At 39.4% G+C, this 23,653-nt stretch overlaps 1 protein-coding gene across 2 annotated transcripts; it reads left to right on the top strand.

Annotated features, from left to right (window-relative positions):
* ZNF613 (zinc finger protein 613) lies at positions 1–15,649 on the top strand. Of its 2 annotated transcripts, XM_054587215.1 has the most exons (5): positions 1–72; positions 5,266–5,469; positions 8,004–8,130; positions 8,406–8,498; positions 13,863–15,649. In XM_054587215.1, the coding sequence occupies exons 2-5, from the start codon at positions 5,455–5,457 to the stop codon at positions 15,596–15,598; spliced, it is 1,971 nt and encodes a 656-aa protein (XP_054443190.1). In that variant the 5' UTR covers positions 1–72; positions 5,266–5,454; the 3' UTR covers positions 15,599–15,649. The 2 variants fall into 2 exon arrangements, with proteins under 2 accessions (XP_054443190.1, XP_054443191.1); XM_054587216.1 differs by lacking the exon at positions 1–72 and having other exon boundaries at positions 5,153–5,469; positions 8,004–8,126.
* The last annotated feature ends 8,004 nt before the right edge of the window (positions 15,650–23,653 follow it).

Here is a 23,653-nt window from a genome sequence, read left to right as displayed (position 1 = left end):
GCAAGCGGAAGTCTGTGAATGCGCTGCCTGTGGTTGGGGTGTCTCTGGGGTCAGACCTGAGGGATACTGGTGGTAAGTGCTGAAAGGCCTATCGAGATGAACGACTGAAAGTCCGTGGCCAGGGTGTGGTGTCAGTCTGTGACCGAGGGCTGCGGTGGGGACTGGTTTTGGACAGTGAAAGCAGTGTCTGTTCGGATTCGGGATGTAAGATGCGGCTCAATGACAGGAGCCAGGGCTATGGCCCGCGAACCCCGGGACTGGACCAGGTTTCGTCATTGTGCTGATGGGGAGTGACCAGTGTTTGGGAAGGTCCACATGTGTCCGTCGTTGAGAGGTTTGTGGAGCTGAAGCTGGTTGGTGGGTGGGGTGAGGTTCAAACGGTAGCTACCTCGCAAATCTTTGGCTTCCCACATTCCCCTTTTACCTTGACATGACAGCTTGTTGGTGGAGGAGGATTAAGCACATCTGAAATGGTCAGGTTTCTACTAAAATGCGAATTTTCCCCTTCCTACAAGTTTGCTGTATGTGACACATACACGCATTGATAGATACTTTCAGCATCATTCTAACACAAGTAAAATAACACCTCGATTACCCCAATTTTGTTCTCCAATGCTATCGTTTGTTAAATTTTTCATTTATTTTCCTTTTAGTCTTCGCTTTTTTAATGTTTGATTTTCACAATTTCAATAAATCGCTGAAACATTGGTATAATTTGCCTCATCATTTAATTTCACATCATATACGGTCATGTAACAAACACATACATTTTTCCCTTAATTATTGCTTTTAAAATTTTTCTGTCAACATTATAATAGACAAACGCATGCCATTATGACTAGGATCACTCAACGTGTGCTTTCATTTAGATAGAATTTAAATGTTTAAATATTCAGTTGTCACTTTTAAGAACAGGTTGTGATTCTGCATTTACTTAAGGGTGTGGTTCCCTGTCCCTCATCTCCACCTTGATTTTTAAATTTTTTGCTGTTGTGAATGGTGTCTTTTTGCTTTTGACCTTTTTGTTCTTTCAATTTACTATTACATAGAAGAGCAATTACATTAACATTTTTTTAATTTTGCTTCTGCTCACCTCACTGAACCCTTATTATTATAAGCTTCCCTGTTCCCCATGCTTTTATTATGAAAAGTTTCCAACATACAGCAAAGTTTAAAGAATTTTACATTTGAATACCTATATGCCTATCACCTAGGATTTATCATGATTTTATTGTTTCTTTTATTACATATCTATTCATATAGCACAACTTTGCTTGTCATTAACCCATCTTTTTACATTTAAAAAAATGTATTTCAAAGTTGTACACTTTTATATATTTCCCCCTAGATATTTCAGTAAGCATATAATTATAGTTCTACTCAACTTTTTTTAAATAACAACTTTATTAGTCACATACCATACAATTCATCCATTGAGAGTATACAATTCAATGGTTCTTACTGTGGTCATGGTTATGTCCAACCATCAGCACAGTGAATTTTTAAAAAGACACCCTCTGCCCTCTAGTTACCACCTCTATCCTTCCATTCCTCCCATTTCTAAGCAACCATTTCCTGTCCCTCTAGATTTGCCTATTTTGGACATTGCATATAAATGCAATCATATAATATGTGCTCTTTTGTGACTGGCTCCTTTCACTTAGCATCATGTTTTGGAGGTTTACCCATGTGGTAGCATGTATGTGTACTTCATCTGTTTTTATACCTGAATACTGTTCCATTGTGTGGATATGTCCCTTCAGCTGGCAGATATTTGGGTTGTTTCCACATTTAGACTGTTATAAATAGTGCTGCTATACACTTCTGTGTACAAGGTTTTGTGTGGACATGTTTTTACTTCTCTTGTGTATAAGTCTGGAGTAAAATGTCTGAGTCATATTATAAATGAGGACAGGCATATTTTCCTGCCCATCTTTTTTTGTTGTTGTTCAAATACATTTGTCTCCGCCTTCCCACCACAACTTTCCCCTCCCCCCCTCCCCCATCTCTCTCCCTCAGTCCTCCTTCTCCCCATCTTAAAGACTAGGGATAGATTAATGATGAGTAGAGGAATGACATATAGATAGATAGGTAATAAAAGAAACAATCATTGTAAAATCTATGTGATAGACATAAAAGTACTCAAATGTAAAATTCTTCAAACTTTATGCTATACATTTGAAACTTTTCATAATAAAATCTTGACGAAAAGAGTAGCTCATAAAACTTCAGTGAGGTGAGCACTGAATGTATTTAATCACTTGAAGAACGTTGTTTTCCAAAGTAGCTGTGCCATTTTATATTCCCACCAGAAGTGCATGAGGGTTCTAGTTCTTCCACGTCTTCACCAATGTTTGCTATTTTCAGGGTTTTATCATAGCCATTCTAGCAGTTGTGAAGCAGTATGTCAATTGTGGTTTTGATCTGCATTTCTCAGATTTATGATGTTCAACTTGTTTTCATGTGCTTATGTTGTACATCAAGGTACATATCTTTTAACTAAATATAGATCGTGAGCATTAAAAAAAGATTTTATTTAATTTTAGAGAAAAGGGAAGGAAGGGAGAAAGGGAGAGAAACATCAAAGTGAGAAAGAATCATTGATCAGTTGCCTCTGGCACATACCCTGTCTGAGGACTGAACCTGCAACCCAGGCATATGCCCTGACTAGGAATTGAACCAGCAATATTTCACATTGCGGGATAACACCCAACCAACTGAGCCACACGCAACCAACCTAACATTCTAACATTAGTTAGAGCCACAATCTAACATTAGATTGTTAGAATGCTAACAATCTGCCCTGACTGGGACATTGTTAGCATTTTTAGTAATTGCATAGTATATCATTAGATGTGCGTATTTTTCCTCATTCAGTTAATCCTCTACTAATAGACTTGAATAACACTTTTACATCAGCTTTGCATGTGTTTGTCATTGTTTCCTTTGCAAAAATTTCTAGAAGTGGATTTTCATATTCTAGTAATATCTCTATTGGAAGTATTCAGCAGAGTGTAACTATTCCCCCAAAATATTTGGTCACGCAACACTGCTATAAGAAGTATGTGTTTTGGAATGTTACCAGTTTTTAGATATAAATTTTGTAATCAGCCATCTGACTAAAAACTTACTTTTGGCATGTGTTCACTCAAATCTCTGAAACTCTGACTTTTAGTCATATTAGGGAACTTCTTATAGTTTGCTTTCTCTTCTGTTGTTGATTATTTTTACTTAGTTCTTCATCAAATTAGCGGGGTCACATTTCCAGAATAGTAATAGATAATATCGGTGATACTTCCCATCTTGCCTTATTCTTGGCTTTAAAGAAAGTATTTATATTGTTTCACTGGACATATATAGGATGTATTTGATTTTTTTATTGAGGTGAAATTCACAAAACATAAAATTAACCATTTTAAAGTCAACAATTCTTCAGTGCATTCTATTTCTTTAGTACATTCTTTAGTGGCTTCTGTAGTACGTTCACAGTGGCTTCTTTAGTTTATTCACAGTGTTGTACAACCACAACTTCTGTCTAGTCCCAGAACATTTTTGTCACCCCAGAAGGAAACCCTGTACCCATTAAGCAGTCACTCCACATTCTCCCTCTCCTCAGACCCTGCCAACCCCAGTCTGCTTTCCATCCCTATGGATGTACCTATTCTGGACATTTCATATTAGTGGAATCACATAGTATGCAATCTTTTGTGCCTGCTTTCTTTCGCTCAGTATGATGTGTTCATGGTTGTGCATTGTGTCCTGGCGTGCTCCTTCATTGCTTAGCCAGGCTGTTTACAACTCGGCCTTAGCCCTCATTTCCTGCTTACACAGAGGGTAGAGGTCAGCCAGAGGAAAGCCTCGAGTCTTCTCGGGCCTCCCCTGAGCAGGCATCCTGCCCTGTGCATGTACATGACTTTATAAATTCCCCTGTGTACACTGGTGCTTTTGAATGAAAAGAAACTGCCTTCCCAGCCTTCCTTTCAACCTTTCAGGTTTTGATGACGGTGGTGACAGTGTCTGAACTGTAATCTTTTCTCCAGGCAGCTGCAGGTTGCTCATCCTCTGTACAGTGTTTTTAACACAGTCCTGCTGCTTTTCCTTGCTGGGTTCCAAATTAGGTGGAATGGAGACGAGCACACTGAGCCAGTCCTCGAGGTAGGGCTCAGGGAGGTTCCAGCACCCGGCCCATTCTTTTCCAGTCAGGTTTGCTCTCTTCCTTCCAGACCAGGAGCCAGGTCCCACACGGGGAATGCTGGCTGCCATCTCAGCACCCCCAGCCTGGGGAGGGGGTGCAGCAAGGACAAACAAAAATGGCACCAGGCTTTGCTCCCATTTGTAAGTTGCCTTTTTCTTCACCCAGTGTTCACTGTGGTTGATTCAGAGTTCTGACAGTTTTCATTTTGTTTTTGAAGCTGACAGTTCTCACTTAATGTTTTGACGTTTCTGTGGCAGAATGGGCCCTTGGATCCGCCTCCTCTGCTGTTGCCATTCAGTGGGGTTTTTCATCTTAAAGTGCACTTTCTTAAACTTGTTTTAAACAATGCATGTTTTTGTACTGTTACTAAGTGTGTACATATCCACAAGTAATAGTTTTGCTTTAATTTTTTTTCTATTTGTTTTCCTTTGGCTCACATAACAATTGGTGAAATGGTTAGGTAGCGTTTGGCTTAGTATATTTGTCTTCGCACTGAGGTGTGGTTATACATTAGTTGTACAGAGACTTGTCTACAGGTTAATGAACACATACAGTTTTAAAGAAACAGATATCCAGATCCTTGCCTTTTATATGTCTCTGTCCAAAAATTGGTCTGTGTGAGAAGTCCCTGCTGCAAGGGCATCACATAGTGCTCGTTCCCTCTCCCATCTCCCCTTTCACAGACACTGTACTTTGACTTCACAGAAGAAAGGCATACTGCCTGCACTTTCAGGATCTTAGGTCTTGTTGCTCTAGAGTGGAATAGACTCTGGAGCTTCAAATAAAGGGACAGATGGCCTTGAAATCAGACAAGTGACAGTAGCAGTGACAACATCTGGGCCCAGAGGAAATGTACACTCAAAGTGAATTCGTTTTTCAGACCTGACTGGGTAGCTCAATTGGTTAGAGCATTGCCCCCATACACCAAAGTTCGATCCCCAGGCAGGACATACGGCAGAATCAACCAGTGAGTGCGTCGATAAGTGGAACAACAAATCGATGTTTCTCTCTTTCCCTCTCCCTTCCTTTCTCTCTCTAAAATCAATAAACAAAGTAAATTTACTTTTTAGCACACAGGTCCTGACTTGAGAAACAAGATCCATCACATGACCTGAGGAGGCAGTTTCAGGACCTAGATATCATCATTTGCGGGGACACCACTGACCGCAGACTGAGATTTCTGGTTAGAAATCTCAGTTAAAGAAGAGACTAAGGACACAGCATCCTCGGTACTGGCCATTTCTGAATAACAGAAGAAAATGATTAAGGACCAGGTGACTTTTAGTTTGTTTTATTCCTTCCTTCATTCTGTGATTGTTTTCTGGAGGATATTAAAACACAATTCAGTTAAATGGCAGAGTATGAATTGGCAAAGTAGAAAAAAAATTAGCCTCTCACTTCAACATCAAGGTAAGTAGGATCAGGAATATATTGTTCCTGGGATTCCGTCTAAATGACTAATGTTGGAACGTCATGTGATTAGAGCATCCTGCAGGTTACATTAACTGTCCCCTTTTGTCAGGTACCCCTGACAGTTCTCACAACCAGAGAATCATGATGAAGACAGGCTGTGCCCTGAGGTGGAGGAGAAAGCAGCCCAGTTCCTCAGAGGATGTCACCATATATTTCAGACACTTAGGTCTTAGGACTTTTTTTTATGGTTCTTCCTAGAGCTACCATGGTAGACAGTGTCGCCTTAACTTCACTTTTCTCACAATGCAAAAGCAGGGCTCCTCAGAGAGCCCTTTGAAAACAGGCCACAAATAGACCATGAGAACTCACACAGTTTGCGGGACCATAGCAGGCTGACCCATGGACCCAGCCTTGCAGCAGTCAGGGTTAATCTAAGAATAAAACCTAGATGATCTAAGAAAATGGAAGGATTATATGACGTTTAAAGGTCCTGTGTGACCACGTGGTTGAACTGGTGTTTGAGTTCAGGTTTAGCAGTAGGCAGAGGAGAATGCTGTTGTCTGCTAGAGTTGTTGAGGTCCCAAAGGGTTTCCTTTGCTACCTCCTCCTCTCTAAGATAGTACGCTCTTTCCTGTGTTCAAAGCTACTTCCTACTGCCTCACCTTTTATTACTTTTAAAAACTTTCATCATACGACCGTACGTGGATACATTTTTAAAACTTTAGGGATTACAAAGTACATACAGCGAAAAAGTAAGATTTCTTATGTTTCTTCCCTCATCCCCTAATGCAGTTTAACATATGGGCAGTAATGTGTACTTTTTGTCACTGTACCTGTGTATACATCTATGTCCGTATAGATATGGACAGATGCATCTGTCTCAGCCCTTAGATCTTCGGATAGTGCCTTCCAATTAATATATTTACTCTCTCATAAACTGGATTGGTAAATGTTGGACCTCACTCTTGCCTCTAGGTCTATTCTTCTGTCTTTTATGTATTTCACTACCATGCCCTTTTACTGCATTTTGAGTAATTTCTTTCTGATAGTCACCTTCCAGTTCATTATCTCTTCAGTGTAGTTGATGTGCTGTGAAACTGCCTGGTTATGTGAATATAAATTACATATATATATATATATATATATATATACACACACACACACATACATACACACACACACACACACATAATATATATATACTAATATCAGTCGTGTGCCACTTCATCACAAGCATACATTCTGAGAATTGCATCATTAGGCAACTTAATTATATAAACATCATAAAGGCGCTTAGACCAAGGTCACATAGCCTACTGCACACCTGGTCTGTATGGTCTACCACCATCATATACGTGGTCTGTTGTTGACTGGAACATTGTTATGTGGCATGTGACAACATTTGTGTTTTATGAAGGCTGCTATTTATTTTCTTAGTCTGCTTAATGAACTTTAATAGCATTTTGTTTTTTGGACATGTTTTGGAAAGGTGCTTTCTTCCTCCTAACATATAAAATATACTTATTTAATGTGTAGTGTCTTGCAGTGATACAGTCTGCATTTTCTTGTGGTTGATTCTGATAATGGCTATCAAGATGGACAGTGAATGTGGGAATGGAATATGTTTTATTCACTCTGATTGCTGGCGTAAATTTAATGCCTGGCAAATATGTGCCTTTAAAATATAAATATATATATGGCACAAATATACATGTAAAAGGCTATATATACACACACATGTATATTTTATATATATAAATACAAATATAAATATATATATATAAATGTATGTAATGCCTGGCAAATATGTACCTTTCAAAATATATATGTGTTATTATGTATATATCAAATGCTATATATAATTGCTGTATATAAATAGCAAATGTTTCAAATATGTATATTGTAAATGTTCCTAGAGTATTTAATAACTAATTATTACATAAATATCTGATTTGTAGCATGATGGTTGACTGAACGATTAGAGAAAATTTTACTAGAGGTTGATTTTGAATATGGATAGATCTTACTTCTATAACATTGTAGTTTTAAAAAATCAAAACACTTGCCCTGGCTGGTTCAGTGGACTGAGCACCAGACTGCAAAGACGGTCACCAGTTCAATTCCCCGTCAGGAAACATACCTGGGTTGTGGACCAGGTCCATGGTGGTGGGTGCCAGAGGCAGCCACACATTGATGTTTCTTTCCCTCTTTCTCTCTTCCTTCCTCTCTCTCTAAAAATAAGTAAATAAAATCTAAAAAACAAAATCAAAACACTTAATTACAATATGTAGATATAGCCTATATATGGTAGAAATGAGCAGGACAACTTCCTTTGCATTTCTTCTATTTCAATAACAGAGAAACACTCCTATTAAATAGGACCGTGTTTTTACAGGAATCACTAACGTTTCATGATGTGGCTGTGGACTTCACCTGGGAGGAATGGCAGCTCCTGGACCCCGATCAAAAGGATCTGTACAGGGATGTGATGTTGGAGAACTACAGCAACCTGGTGTCAGTGGGTGAGGACAGCTCCCCTGTGTCACTCAGAAGATGCCGTGTTAGTGGCCTTTCTTAGCCTCTGAAAGATCTGAAGTATCTGTGATGCTCTGAAGTGGTAGTTAAGTCGCAGTCCCCTTTCTGGTCCCAGGTGAGAGGGCATAATGTGTCCTTCTTCAGAGAAAAAGATTTGCTGACCTGCAGGCTGCATAGTTCCTAAAATATAAGCTTGTTCTTTGTTGGCAGACCAAAGCCCAATTCAAAGAGCCCTATCTCTTCTGTCACTTTACATGAACAGGGTATCCAGCCAGGAAGCCAGACACACTGTCCAGATTGGAGCGAGGGGAACCGTGGACAATAGAAGATGAATCCCGCAGTGGAATCTGTTCAGGTGAGTGAGAGAGAACCAGCAAGGAGGGCGGCTGAGGAAGTCCTATTCTAGTCATTCCGAGGTGTCACAGCTGTGAGGGTTGTCTGAGGACATGTGAACAGAATCTCCATGAGTCTTCCATAAAAGAGCTCTTCTTCTTCGACATGTTTAGAGGAATGTATCTCTTCTTGGATTTGATCTCTATTTATTTCATCTACGTTTTGATTTTTTTTCTCTAGGTTTTTCTTAAAATTCTCAGTCTCACCATCCTTCCCTACCTTTATATCAGTACCTCTTCCTTCTACTTTTTCTTTTTTTTGTTGTTGTTAATTTTATTTATTTATTCTTAAAGAGAGGGAAACAGCAACATGTGAGTGAAACACTGATCAGGTGCCTCTTGCACACCACCAGCTGGGGACCTGGCCCACAACCCAGGCATGTACCCTGACTGGGAATCAAACCGGTGAATTTTCAGTCCACAGGCCAGCACTCAATCCACTGAGCCACACTAGCCAGGGCCCTTGTACTTTTCTTACTCTGAAATTCCATCTTCCATGTCTCTGTCCAAGGAGAGATGTATGATAACACTGTCTTCCGACAACAGCACCTTCTTCCCCCTTTAGATAAAGTTGTTTCCCTTTCTTAACTTTCACCCCATCTTTGATTGGGCGTTGGGATCTTAACGTAACTGTGGGCATGATGTAAACATTCAGTCTGTAGTACATGCTGTTATTGGTATCTATCCTGGTGGAGTTGGAAAAAGCTCAGTCCTCCTCTTGTGTTTCTCCTTTACTCTCACACACTGCCACGTTCACAACACTTCTCCCCACAACAAGCAATTCTCTGGAACTCCGGGGGGTGTCCTACAAGTTAACTCAATTCTGACACTATTCTGCCTGTAGATAGCATCCAGTCCTACAAATTAAGGGCTCAGTTCTGCAAGATTGTCCCCACTGCACTTTAAATGCTCATTGCGAGTCCAGGCTGTCACCTGTGTTTCAGACCATTAGCTTTAGATCAGAGGTTCCAGTCACCTCTTCCTTGGGTTCCATTAATTTACTACAGCGGCTCACAGAACTCAGGGAAACATTTTGCTTACTAGATCACCAGTTTATTATAAAAGGATATGACTCAGGAATAGCCAAGTGGGAGAGATGCAGAGGGCAGGGCATGTGGGAAGGGGCATGGAGTTTCCATGGCTTCTCCAGGTGCCACTCTTCCAGCACCTTCCTTGTTCACCAACCCAGAAGCTCCCCAAACCCTATATCTTTGAGATTTTATGGAGGTTTCCTCTCGCAGGCATGATCCACCATGAACTTCATTTCCAGCTCCAACCCCCCTCCAGAGAATGGGAGGTGGGGCTGAAAGTTCCATGCTTTTAATCGTGGCTTAGTCTTTCTGGTGACCAGCTCCCATCCAGGAAGCCACCCAGAGTCAACCAATTAGAACAAAAGACACTGTGATTACAGGGGAAATTCCAGAGGGTTTAGGAGCTCTGTCAGGAACCAGGTCAAAGACCAAATATTAGAACAAAAGATGCTCTTTTATGTCTTAAGAGGGTTTTAAGAGCTCTGTGCCAGGAACGTGTTAGTTCCTAGATGCTGGCCTACCGCCTCAGCTCCCTTATTCAAAGTCTTTGCCATTCTTGTTGATTTCTTAAAATTTCTCATTCTCTGCTTCCAACCCAAACCATGTTATTAACTCTCATGCCTGTGTTGTTTTAATTTCCTTGTATAATTGTTAACTCTGATCATCCTTTTAGTTTATCTTAAATGATGTCGCTGGATTCATTTTCTTAAAGCTTTCCTTTTCCTTATGATAGTCTGATGACATTAAGTCCCAATTCATCCTAGTCGTATGAGATGGAAATTTCTCTTTTGTCAACAACTTCCATGAGATGGTCTCATCTTGCTTATACAGCTTACTTTCCCCACCACCCTAAACTCAAGGTCAACTATATTTAAAAGAACCATTGCACTATTTTCCATACATGAGAATCTTTTCTTGGTCCATTGCCTTAAATATTTTTAATGGCCTTAAATGTTAGTGGGTGGCCTATTACACATGCTCAGAGATTATATTCTAAAAGGTGGTGACACAAAATTCATCAGAATAAGTCTATATAAATATTATGCCTTGTGGTGAAAACTGCTGAGAAGATCAGTCAAACAGCAAAAGGAAATTGTGTGCAAGAGGGCTGGGAGCTGCTGTTAGCAGCCAGGAATCTAGCTTAGGCCCTTCAATCTTTGGTCACCTAGGGAGGGAAATGGTTCTTTGGTAAGATCCCTTTAAGCAGGTATATAAGGGGTGTGATTAGGTCTCATAGGTGAATTGCATTCCAAAGTAGACAAAATGGCAGTTTCAAGGGCCTGAGAAGAACTTAAAGGAAGCCTGTGTGAGTACTTGGGGTGGACGAAGGGGACAGTGGATGGAGAGAATATGGAGATAGGGCAATATGGTAGCTAGGTTTTAGAGTGATATGGTAGCTAGGTTTTAGAGTGGACATGCCATGTAGGACCTTCCAAGGACATTTCAGAAAGTTGATTTTTTAAAATAATAAGATGAAAAAACATTTGAGAGGTTTCAGTAGAAGGGTTACACAATGTAATTTATATTTAAAATGATCCCTGTGGTTACTTTGTAGAAAGTAGATGGTTGTGGGCAGAGGTCAAGGCTGGAATCCAGTTGGAAGCCTGTTTGCTATGGTACAAGACAGAATGCTTGTCTCAGCCTGGGTACAAAGGGTGAGGTGTGGTCAGCTTCTCAGTGTATTTAAAAGAAGGGCAGGGCCCAGACCCAGTAACTTAGTTGGTTAGAGCATTGTCCTGGTACACCAAGGCTGTGGGTTCAAATCCCTGGTCAGAGCACATATAAGAATCAATGAATGAACTGCATAAATGAGAGTAACAACAAATTGATGTTTCCCTACCTTCCTCTCTCTCTAAAAATGAATAAATAAACATTTTTAAAAAATAAATAAAAGGAGGGTAGAAATGATTTCCTAATGAAGTAGACAAAGGGTGTGAGAGAAAAATACGAATAAAGGATGATGGTAACGTTTTGGGCACGAATCCCAGGGGTGGAGTTGCCATCCCCAAGATAAAGATGATGTGTGGGAGAGGAGATGTGGGTTGGACACTAATTTAGACATACTTGTTCACATCCAAGTGGAGCACTCCGCTGCCTTTGGATATATCTGAGTTCAGGGAGAGTTTAACACGAGAGGTAGAAATATGGACTGAAGGAAGTATCCTATGGTGTGAGTACAGAGTAAGCAGAACTTGGACAAGTAGCCATTAGAAAGAATACTTGTTAAATGCATAGTTTCTTAATACGTGTCCCAGGACCTCTTCTTTTGAGAGTGTGTTTTAGTTAGCTTTGAGGTTACAGCCTGAGCTAGTGTATATATAATGCTGAAAGGAGGCCCTCTTGAGCCTAGCTGGTGAACCACATCCCTAGCAGGTGCTAGAAGAGATTTAATTAAGTGAGAAATAAAGCAACACATTTTAGGAGTAAAATTTTAGTAACAAATAGAGGAGACATCTGCGTGTAATAGACATTCAGCTTCTGCTACATTTCAGGGCTGTGTAAAGTTAATTGTCAACATGAACAGTAAAGACAGGGAATATTGAGAAATTTAGGAGAAACAGTTTATAGTGACATTGAACGGGGGAATGATAGCGCGATATACAGGAGGCGTATCTGGGACTCAAGTAAGGACGAAGGGCCAAGGATGGAGGTGTCCAGTTGGAAATGTGCCCTGTCATGAGATTGGCCCAAAGCCTGATGTGTAAAGGCCAATTCTAGAGATACTTAAGAGAACTAGTAACATGGATAAGAGGGATAATCATTGGTAATGTAACTTTTATTTCCAGGCTAACTGTTACGGATTTTGTTAGTGACTGAGATAGAATGGCTGTGTTTGGGAGTTTGATTTATGTTATCATTAGATATGTAATCTCATTTTTGAACTCAGTGACAACAGTGTAACAATAGGAAAGTACACCCAGTAGTTCTAGAAAAGGAAGAAAAATGGAAGGCTAAACTGCCAAGGGTCTTCGTTCAGTAAGCAGTGTGATCCTTTAGGACCCCTTAAATGGTGGAAACCCAGATGTCTGTGTGGAATTTTGAAAGAAGATGCAGTTAGCAGCAAGATGGTGGGTTTGGGGATAATTACATCAGATGTGGATTTGGATCATGACATAGAAATGGGAACAGTTAAAATATTGCATTTGAACAATTACAAAGTGTGACTGGAAAGGTGGCAGTTCCCTAGTGTGATATCGTGATGAAAGAAATATATATTTGGTTCCTGACATGAAACCCTAATAGTTTTCCGAGTGTGGGAATGCTCATTTCCTTTAACAATATAGAGTTTAGTGCTCCTCTGTGGACTTCTTAAAACCCAAACTCTTAATGTTACACTAACCGTAAACTTGATCCCATGCCTTCATTTTTCAGTTTGCACATTTTTTCAAACATGATCTCATCTGGTCCTCTGTCTTATATAATATTTATAGGCTAATGATTTCTACATTGCTATCTCCAGTTAAAACCTTTCTCAAGATTTCTATATCCAATTGAGTCCTTTGTGTCTGTATTGGATATCTAAAAGCTACTTGAATGTTGATATGCTTTCAAATGCACACTTGATTTCCCCACATTGAGAACTTCCATAATATTCTCTTTCTCATGAAAAGGCACCACCTACCTATTCAGTGGCCCAAGTCAAATAATTAGGAATAATACCTGATTCTTCTGTTTCTTAATTGCTCCATGTTGAAGCCATGAGAGAGCCCTGTCTTTTTCTTCTCTCTAGATTATATCCCAATTTCTTCCGCCTTGCTTTCCATTGCTCCCTCAAACCACTTTCCGCAATTTGTACTTGTCTTCTTTATCATTGCTTTCTTGTTCAGATTTTCCTAGCCACAATGGATGCTCGGTGAAAATAAGGAATGTTTCTATATGCTCATGACCAGCACAAGGCATGGTACATAGTCATCACTTAATAAAGATTTATGGATATATGACTGTGTCCCACATCATGTTGAAACAAATACCTATCTTCTGTGCTTGAGTGCTGATAGGAACTTGATTTTATGTTCCTATCTCAGCATGCTTTATGAGGTCGTATTCTGAAAGCAACCAAATCTGTATGTACTCATTTTGAATGAACTAATCCTGTTTATACAATGACTATTTTCACCTTTTATTTTCTTTGTTTATGTTATTGTGTTTTACCCAGGTCTAAGTGATAGGAAACACATGTACTTGGACCTTCTTTAATCCAAGATCACAGTGTTGTCAATAAAATGCCAGTCTACACTGAGCTGTTGGTGAAATAGTTTTATTCTATACCAAGCTCATTTTTCTCTTCTTTCCTAGAAATCAAGAAGAATGACAGTCATCTACAAGGACACATCCAAAATCAAAGATGTCTTAAGAGAACAAAACAGTGCCATGAACATAATAATGCATTTGGAAGCATCATTCATTGGAGTAAAAATAATTTTCTTTTAAGGCAAAATCATGATATATTTGACTTACATGGGAAAGTGTTGATATCGAATATAAGTTTGGCCAACCAGAATGGAAACTGTGAAATGAAGAACCCAGTTAAGATTAATGAAGAGGCGAAATCCTTCCTCTGTGCAAAGGATGAGCAATGTCATACCGAAATAAAATTTCCTGAATGTGGAAATTCTATAAATATCCCCTCACAATTCATTAAGCACCAAAGACCTCAAAAGATAAATAAACCCCATATATGCAGTGAATGTGGGAAAGACTTCATCAAGAAGTCTCGCCTCATCGACCACCAACGAGTTCATACAGGAGAGAAACCTCATGGATGCGGCATATGTGGGAAAGCCTTCTCCAGGAAGTCCAGGCTCACTGAACATCAAAAAACTCATATAGGAGAGAAACGGTATGAGTGCACTGAATGTGACAAAGCCTTCCCCAAGAAGTCACGGCTACTTACTCATCAGAAAACTCACACAGGAGAGAAACCCTATGTATGCGATGAATGTGGAAAAGGCTTTGTCAAGAAATCTCGGCTCATTAATCATCAGAGAGTTCACACAGGAGAGAAGCCCCATGGGTGCAGTCTGTGTGACAAAGCCTTTTCCAGAAAGTCCAGGCTCATTGAACATCAGAGAACTCACACAGGAGAAAAACCTTATGAATGCACAGAATGTGACAAAACCTTCCGCTGGAAATCACAGCTCAATGCCCATCAGAAAACTCACACAGGAGAGAAATCATATATATGCAGTGACTGTGGGAAAGGCTTCATTCAGAAGGGTAATCTCATTGTACATCGGCGCATTCACACTGGGGAAAAACCTTATATATGCAACGAATGTGGCAAAGGCTTCATCCAGAAGGGCAATCTTCTTATACATCAACGGACTCACACTGGAGAGAAACCATATGTGTGCACTGAGTGTGGAAAAGGCTTTAGCCAGAAAACTTGCCTCATATCCCATCAGAGATTTCACACTGGAAAGACTCCCTTTGTGTGTTCTGAGTGTGGAAAATCCTGTTCACACAAATCAGGTCTCATTAACCATCAGAGAATTCACACAGGGGAGAAACCCTATACTTGCAGCGATTGTGGGAAAGCTTTTAGAGATAAATCATGCCTCAATAGACATCGAAGAACTCATACAGGAGAGAGACCCTACGGGTGCTCTGATTGTGGGAAAGCCTTCTCCCATCTCTCATGCCTTGTATATCATAAGGGAATGCTGCATGCAAGAGAGAAATGTGTAGGTTCAGTCAAGTTGGGAGACCCTTTTTCAAAGAATCACAGCTCGTTACATTCAAGTGACATCATACAGGAGAAGACCCCTATTGATACAGTGACTGTGCACATACCTCCTATGGCAGCTCAGACGTCCTTACACATCAGTGGGTTTGTAGCACATGGGAACATGACCACTGTGGGACAGCCAGATGCCAGAGACATGCCCTCAACAGAGTACAAAACTAGCACAGGGAAACCTTACGAATGCAGTGAATGTGATAGTACCTTCAGTGACCAATTATGTCATGTTTTATGTCACAAAAAGCACACAGGAGTAAACTGTGATGCAATCAAGGTGGAAGACCCTTGAATAAAGCCTTGTAGCTCATTATATGGCTGACAAGTGTATACTGAGACAAATGTGCATACAGTGACTGGGAGAGTCATGGAGTGATAGATCTTATCAGTGCTGCTTCATGTATCACATGTCACGAATGAGCTTATAGTTGGCAGAAATATAATGACCGGGAGAAATCCTTTTCCAGAAATAAGACTTTTCAGTAAGTGGCAGAGAGTTCACAGAAGAGAGAAATTGCCGGACCCTTGAAGGCATTGTTTGTGGCAGGGTTGTCAGTAGTACATGCTGCCTCATCCATTGGCAGAGGAAATCCTAGAAATAAAACTGGACACACTAAATGGCACATCTTCAGCAAAATATCAGAAAATGCAAAAAGGAAATAAGGCCTGTGAGGATGAAGAAGTTTTTAGGGGTTTGTGTCACAATTTTAACATAATTCTCCATCAGATAATAGGCATAGTGTACATTTTAGGATAATATACCTTGAATCAGACTCCTAGTTGACATGTCAAGACTGCTTCATTTAAAGGAGGTCGTCTGTGTTGCACTTCATTGGTTGAAGTCACAGTGCACCCTCCCCCTTCTTAGGGGGCATGAGTCTTTTTTTCCCATGTAGGAACATTATATGATTAGCTCTTGGATTTCTTTGGTTCTAAATTCAGTTTGTATTTTGGATGCCTGAAGTCCTTCAAAAGAAAACTGAATACATTTAATTCTATAGTGTAACAGCATATTTGAATGTGTTAACTTTATAAATGTCACCTGGGGAACAGAGCTCAAAACTCACAAATAACCTATCAGCCAAGCTTTCACCCAAGATGATAGTTCCCATCCTGTTCACACACCACTCAGGAAAACTTTAACAACTATTTCCTTTAGCTTGGTACTGTTTTAGGACATATAGGTGATGACAGTGATGAACTAAACAAAAAGTCCTTGTGACCTTTGAGCTAGCAATTTTCTTTTAAGGTTAAAAAATTTTTTTTTAATTTTTAGATTGAAAGGGAATGAGAAAAATAGGAGAAACATCAATGTGGGAGAAATATATTGACCAGTTCCCTCTCATACTCCCAGATCGGCACTCAATCCACTGAGCCACTCCATCTGGGGCTGAACTAACAATCTTTTTTAAGGTAGATTTTATGCATACAGCAGTTTTACCCTCCAGCAAATGTAACCAAAGGATGTATACATGTTAGTTGAAAGGGACATGCAGTATAAGGAACAAAATATCCTGATAATTTCTAGTTCAAGGGGCATATTGTTGGATTGAGGGAAAGGATTCACCTAATTTTACATACATAAAGTAGGGTATGGGTATTTTAAAAAAATATTCATGTCTTCTACCCAGGTTATAAAGTCCTTGATATAGTTATAGGTCATTGTGTATTTCCCAGAACATAACAAAAGAGAAATGAATAATATGTAGAACTGAAAGATGAATGAAGCCAAATGAATGAGCTAATGGACTAATCAATTACTTTTGTCACTGAAGGAATGGAGCTACTGGAAATAAATTACAAGGATCAGTATTCTCCTTTTTTCCTTTTAAAATATTTTTGTTTCTTAAATTTTTTTATAAGGACCATTATTCTAAGAAACTTTTTTTTTTATCCTAAAAGATTCCTGTCAGAATATAAAAGGGGCAGATCAGAGGAGGAATAGGATCTGGAGAATAAGCCCAACTAATGGAACGAAACAACTTAACTCTAAAAATGGAAGACAGAAGATGAGATCCTTTGGATGTCTTTAAGAACTCTTAAATTTGTTGACAGGTTTATCACCTTTTAGAGCTACCACCATTCCTCTGATATGAATGGAGACTAGCAATATCACTCCCCATCTCCTGTGAATGGTGTTTTTGTCCTCTCTTCTATACTCAGGGTTCTTTCCCTTGAACCGATAAAGATATCCAGCTTAAAAAATAATGAGTCTTACTTATATGTGGGGGTGGGGGGGGAGTAGTAATTTGCCAAGAAGTGACTGTCTCATGATTGAATTCCAAACTCTGGGTTTTTGAGTAATTCACAGCAACAAATTTTAAGCTGCACTGTGCCAGGCACTGTTGTAGACATAGGATACACTGGTGGACAAAATATACACACAAAAAATAAGAATAAATGGCCTCTAACAGGATGCATTCAGGAAGGTGCTCTTCAGTAAACAATCAGAAGCAGATTCTTCAGCTCAGACTTTGGATCCTCTTCACGTCTTGTCTTGCACATCTGCACTTCCTATCATGACAGTTATAGCATCTTTCTCACTAAAATTGTCAGTTGGGGTCCTGGAATAGCCTTCCCAGGACTGCCCTGAGCCCTGAGAACCAGGTGCTGAACTCACCTTTCAGAGGCTGGCATTCCAGGTAAATAAAAAATATTCATGGGCCTGCCTGTGTGGCTCATTTGGTTGGAGCGTCATCCCATACACAGAAAGGTTGCGGTTTCAGTCCTCAGTCAGGGCATGTATGGATGGCCACAGATTGATGTTTCTCACATCGATGTTTCTCTATCCCTCCTTCCCTCCCTCATTCCCACCTTTCCTCTCTAAAATCAATAAACATATCCTCAGGCGAGGATTTAAAAAAAGGGGTCATTGGATAGACAACTTCAGGTTGACCTGTTTAAGAAGGGCATACCAACTTACATCATCTACTGCTTCACCCATTTTCATAAAAATTATAACTTATTAAGTGTGCTGTTTGCCACACATTAACTGCATATTTAGTTATTTGGCACCAAATGCTCTATTTCCATCTTCATGTATTATAGGGAAACATGTACAGCAGGTGTTCAAATAATGTCATTTTGTTAACTATCCTTTTGTTACAATGTTGAGATGCCTTAGGAACTTGTTTATTTACAATTAGCCTATGGTAAAATTGGTTTCAGTATATATTGTTTGGCTTAAAGTCACAACCTATTGATGACATTCAGTGAGGACTTACTGTATACATGTAATCTTCACTCCTTTCTCCTTAGTACATGTAACCATATTCTGTACTGTATACAGTTGTATGTGGCTGACAACTGAGAGTACTGAGATCAAGGTTTAGGGTCTTAGTGGGTCACTCTGCCTTGTGTAGCTCGGTGATGGAGAACTGGTGGTTGTATAGTTGGCTAGGGCTGTCATAACAAAGTTCCACAGACTGGGCAGCTTAAACAGCAGAAACTTATTTCTCACAATTCTAAAGGCTGGAAGGTCAGGATCAAGGTGTCATTGGGGTTGGTTTCTTCTGAGGCCTCTCTCATTGGATTGTAGGTGGCCTCCGTTTTCTGTGTTTTCACATGGTTGTCCTTCTATGTGTGGCTGTGTCCTAATCCCTTCTTATGAGGACACCAGTCAGATTGGATCAGTTCCCATCCTACTGATCTCATTTTAGTTTAGTTACCTCTTTAAAGACCCCATCTCCAAATACAGTCACATTCTGAGGTACTGGAGGCGATGACTTGAACAAATAGATTCTGGGAAACACAATTCAGCCCACATTTATCAGTGGTTATTTGTCAACAAATGCCATTCAAGTTTGGGAACATTGGGTGACCTAAGGGAACTCACATGTCATCAGTAAATGGTGGTGTCTTTTCCAGGTTTGACTATAGGGTCATGTGACCTATATTTGGGGAGACCTATGTGTATCTGTGTTGAGAGGCTGAAGCTTTTGAGGCCCAGGACCCCTATGCTGCTGGGACAGAACTGATGAACATTATTTTCCCTTCAGTCTTTCAAGTAAGTCTTAAGTTCTTCAAGGGCCAGTTTTATATACATATATATTTATATATATAGCACTATATATTATGTATAGTTTTATTTCCTGAATGATGATGGTGATAGGCGTTCTTTTTATTCTGATAAGATGACTATGGGTGGGCTTCTTAATAGAGGCTGATTACCAGAAAGACCAAACCATGATTACAAGCTTAGAACTTTCAACCTCATCCCCATACTCTAAGGAAGAAAGAGGGCCTAGAGATTTAGTAATCAATGAGATATATACATATATCACACACATATAATTGGAATCTCAAATTTAAAATATATATAAAATAAATATAAATAAAAATAAATAAATATATATATATAATTGGAATCGCATCTTTAAAATGTATCCATGAATCAAATAGATCATTTTCTTAAAAGTAAAGGTAACATACATGCATATATTTAATATCTCTATATTATTAATATAGTTACCAAACAAGGAAGTTTCCTTTTGTGTTGCAGGTTCCCTCAGGTTTTAAAATTTGATAACAGGACTGACATAACTCAGAACACTTGATTACCTCAAGGTTACATTTGTTATAGAAAGAAAAGAGATTGAAATCAAAGGTTAAGGTCAAAGCCACACCCAAAATGTGATTTAGGGTGGAGGCTATGGATCACATGGTGTCAACTGGAAATCTGGAGGGGCTGGAGACTGAGGTCAGGCTCATGGTGTCCTACCAGGCTGACATGATTGAGCCCCTGTAAAGACTGGACATCAGGCCCCACAGGGCTTCCCTGATTGGCAGAAATCCCCACCAACTGTCACATGCTATGGTGAGAAAAGAATCCTGCCCATTACTCCCTTGGGGAGGACAACTGGAAGCTCCATGTGTGGAACTTTCCTGGATTCTGCCCTTTGTGCCTCTTCTCTGGGCTGATGTTAATCTCTAGCCTCTAACTGTAATGAACCCTAACTAATTTGGTAATTTCTAGTTCACTGATTATCCCCTTCTGTGCCTCTAATATGCTTTTAACATGCATGTGTGTGTGTACCTAATTGTTTCTTTTTTAGTTTCTTACAACATTTTAAACACTTATTAAATACGTATCTTTTATTTACTTATTTATTTATTTATTGGGGGGGTAGAGAAGAAGGAGGAGAGGAAGAGAAACATCAGCACGAGACAGCAACATCAGTTGGTTGCTTCTCATAGGCACCCAGAACCACCTAGGCTGCAATTTGGTTCTGGGTGCCTATGAGAAGATCAGGAATCGAACCTGCAGCCTTTTGCTTTGTGGGATGACGCCTGATCAGCTGAGCCATACTGGAGCTATACCGGTCAGGGCAACATGTTGTATCCTCATAATTGTGGCATCTGTTGTCTCTGCCACCATTCTCATTCACCAAGCCTGGGAAGGTCCTTGGTGAAGTGTAATACTATGTTTTATTACTCTTGATATCACCATGTATATAGTGTTTGGCCAATAGGCACACATATACATATATATGATTCTTGGATAGAGGATTTAATGGCTATGCATTATAGAAATGTCTAATTTGCCAAAGACTAGATTATAATAGCAGAATATTCCAACAGTACTTTCCTACTGCAAGGTGTTTATTTGTTTTTTAACTGCTTCTACTGATGCAGCCTGCATGGTGAAAATAACAGAATAACTTCCTTTACATTCCTTCTGTATATCAATAAAAGGGAAACACTTCCTCTTACAGAGGACCATGTTATTACAGGAATCATTGACATTGGAGGAGGTAGCCATGGACTTCAGCTGGGAGGAGTGGCTGCTCCTGGACCCCAACCAGAAGGAACTATACAGGTACATGATGTTGCAGAACAACAGCAACCCAGTGTCAGTGGGTGAGGACAGCTTCTCGGCATCACTCAGAAGCTACCCAAGTCAGTGGTCCTTCCTCTTAGCTCCTTAATGCTTCAGAGTCCCCGTAGTACTCTCAAGTGGTAGATTCTCAGATCCCTCTTTACTCCAGACAAGAATGTATAATGCACCCTCTCCGGAGAGAAAAGCCTCTGCTTTGCAGATATGAAAACTGTAGAATCTTTAAAATGTAGCATTCTCTCATCTTAACATCCTAGCTCAATTTCATATGTCAAAGTCTTCTGTCATTTACCATGAACAGGGTATCAGGCCAGCAAACCAACATCCTTCTTCAAGCGAATGCGGGGAAGAACTCTGGACGATAGAGGATAAAACCCATAGTTGAACCTCTCCAGGTGAGAACCAGCAAAGTAGGTCTTCAGGGAAGACATATTCTGGTCAGAGAAGGTGGCCCAGTGTGAGAGTGTCTGAGGAAACCTAAACAGGAGCTCCTCATATCCTTCTTCCCATCTGAGACCTCCTCTTCGTAGAAGTGTAGAGGGAAATACACCCTTTTCCTCGTCTGAGATCTGATCCCAGCTGATCCCTGTTTATTTTATGTACATCTTTGAATTTTTTTGTTATTTACCAAGTTCTCATCTTTTTAAGTTTGTCAAATCATCTCCTTTTTTGTCCATTGTCACAGTGCTTCTTTCTATTTCTTCCACCTATATTGCTTGAAATTCCACCCTCCAGGCCTTGTTCCAGAGATCTTAGAATTCAGCATAGTCTTTAACTAAAGCATCTCCTTGCTTCATTAGGAAATGGTGATTTTCCTTCCTAACATTCAACCCCACGTTGGATGCTATGCCCACACTCTAGTCCGATCTCTGTGTTTATATGGTTTCTTAGTGTCTTGCTATAGACTAAATGTTTGTGTCCCCTTAAAATTCATATGTGGAAATCCTAACCCCCAAAGTGATGATTTTAGAAGATTGGGCCTTTTAGAGGTGATTAGGTCATGAAGGCCATTGCCAGAACTGAATCTGCTGGTGCCTTGATCTTCCCAGCCTCCAGAAATGGGAGAAATAAATTTCTGTTGTCTTGGGTTATAGTAGACAGACTAAGACACTTATCTTTGCCCCTTTCTAATATCGTCTAAAGGTTCTGTTTTCCATTTCTTACTCTGTTCTCATAATCCTTAAATCTTTCTTCCATTCTATATAATAAGTTAAGCTCATATTCTCTCTAGATATTCCTGAAATCACATCTCCCTTAATATTTTTTGATTTGCACACTTGTGCCATATATTTTATTTTCTCCATAGAAACTCCTGAATGAATTCATACTTTAATAAAGTTCAAAGAACTAAAATCATCTTCCCTGCAAGAAAATTACTTCCACCTTCCTCTTTTATTTTTTTAAGTTTAGGGTCTTCTAACAGTTTAGAAAGATGAATATTTAATAAAGTAGGTTAGGAAAGAGCAATGGTACAGCTGCCATGTATAGTTGTCTATTCTTTATAACAGTAGTTTCATGCTATGCATGTACATAGCCAACCTATTGCCTATAAGAAACATGTAAGATAATGTATTTACAGACATTGTTACAAGTTTACAATGTATATAACATTCAAAAAGAACTTTTTTCTCGATTGAGAAAAAGGTACAAAATGGAAAACCCACAATTTTGGTAACTGAAAATTACCAATTGTTTTGCAGTACTTTATTATATTGAGTGCTTTTTCTTTCTTGGGCTTTTTAGTTAGCTAATGTATGAATATATTAAATACTTCTGGGTTTTAGTTGAGATTTTATATAGCTTGCATTTTAATTCTTTGGTTCTTTGCTGTTTCTCTTAACCCATGGTGTCGTTTTTAAGAAAAAAAAATAAATGTTATAATACCAACCTAAAAGAAAAAAAGAAAGAGCAAGCAGTGGTGAGGTAGGGAGTTTATACAGAGGTGATGAGGTTGAAAGACCCAAGAGAGGCTGATTCCCCAGAAGCAGAACAAGAATATTTTCAAAAACGATACAGCCATAAACATTATCTGCAGTTGCCACTTCATGAAAATAGATATGAACTAAGGGACAGGTATATGAAGATTCAGTGTTTTCTTCCCATTCATACAGTGTGTGTGTGTGTCTGTGTGTGTGTCTGTGTGTGTGTTGAGAGACTCAGTGTCTGCCTGAATGTAGAAGAACAGAAAAGGAATAGGATTCTCAGGATAAGTAAAATAAAAAGCATAAGCACTTTGGTCCAAGGTGGAAGTATAGTAAATGGAAGAGGGAAAATCCCCTTGAGATATATTGGAGAAGAATCCTTATTTGTATTTGTTTATAGGCTTATCATTGTTAAGAGTTGCCATCATTTCAAAGATCCCATCTTCTCTGTGACATGCTTCATTGAATGTGTTTTTCCTATCTTTTTTTTTCATTCCTTCTTACTGTTATGAGTGGGGCACTTGTCATATTTCCTCTACCCAGTCATTCCCTTGATCCAATAAAGATACCCTGCTTAAGGAAAAAACAA

This window comes from Pteronotus mesoamericanus, unplaced genomic scaffold (assembly GCF_021234165.1).
Source record: "Pteronotus mesoamericanus isolate MK-2021 breed Mesoamerican mustached bat unplaced genomic scaffold, CSHL_Meso_final scaffold_1135, whole genome shotgun sequence".
Lineage (NCBI taxonomy): Eukaryota > Metazoa > Chordata > Mammalia > Chiroptera > Mormoopidae > Pteronotus > Pteronotus mesoamericanus.
The sequence above is the reverse complement of the archived record's forward strand: the minus strand, read 5'-3'. Positions and strand labels throughout refer to the sequence as shown.

What these genes read in the sequence shown, in the direction of transcription:
- ZNF613 (XM_054587215.1), top strand. An exon ending in CAGCAACCTGGTGTCAGTGG is followed by an intron (nt 8,131 to 8,405) that starts GTGAGGACAGCT and finishes TTACATGAACAG; the next exon opens with GGTATCCAGCCAGGAAGCCA. An exon ending in CCGCAGTGGAATCTGTTCAG is followed by an intron (nt 8,499 to 13,862) that starts GTGAGTGAGAGA and finishes CTTCTTTCCTAG; the next exon opens with AAATCAAGAAGAATGACAGT.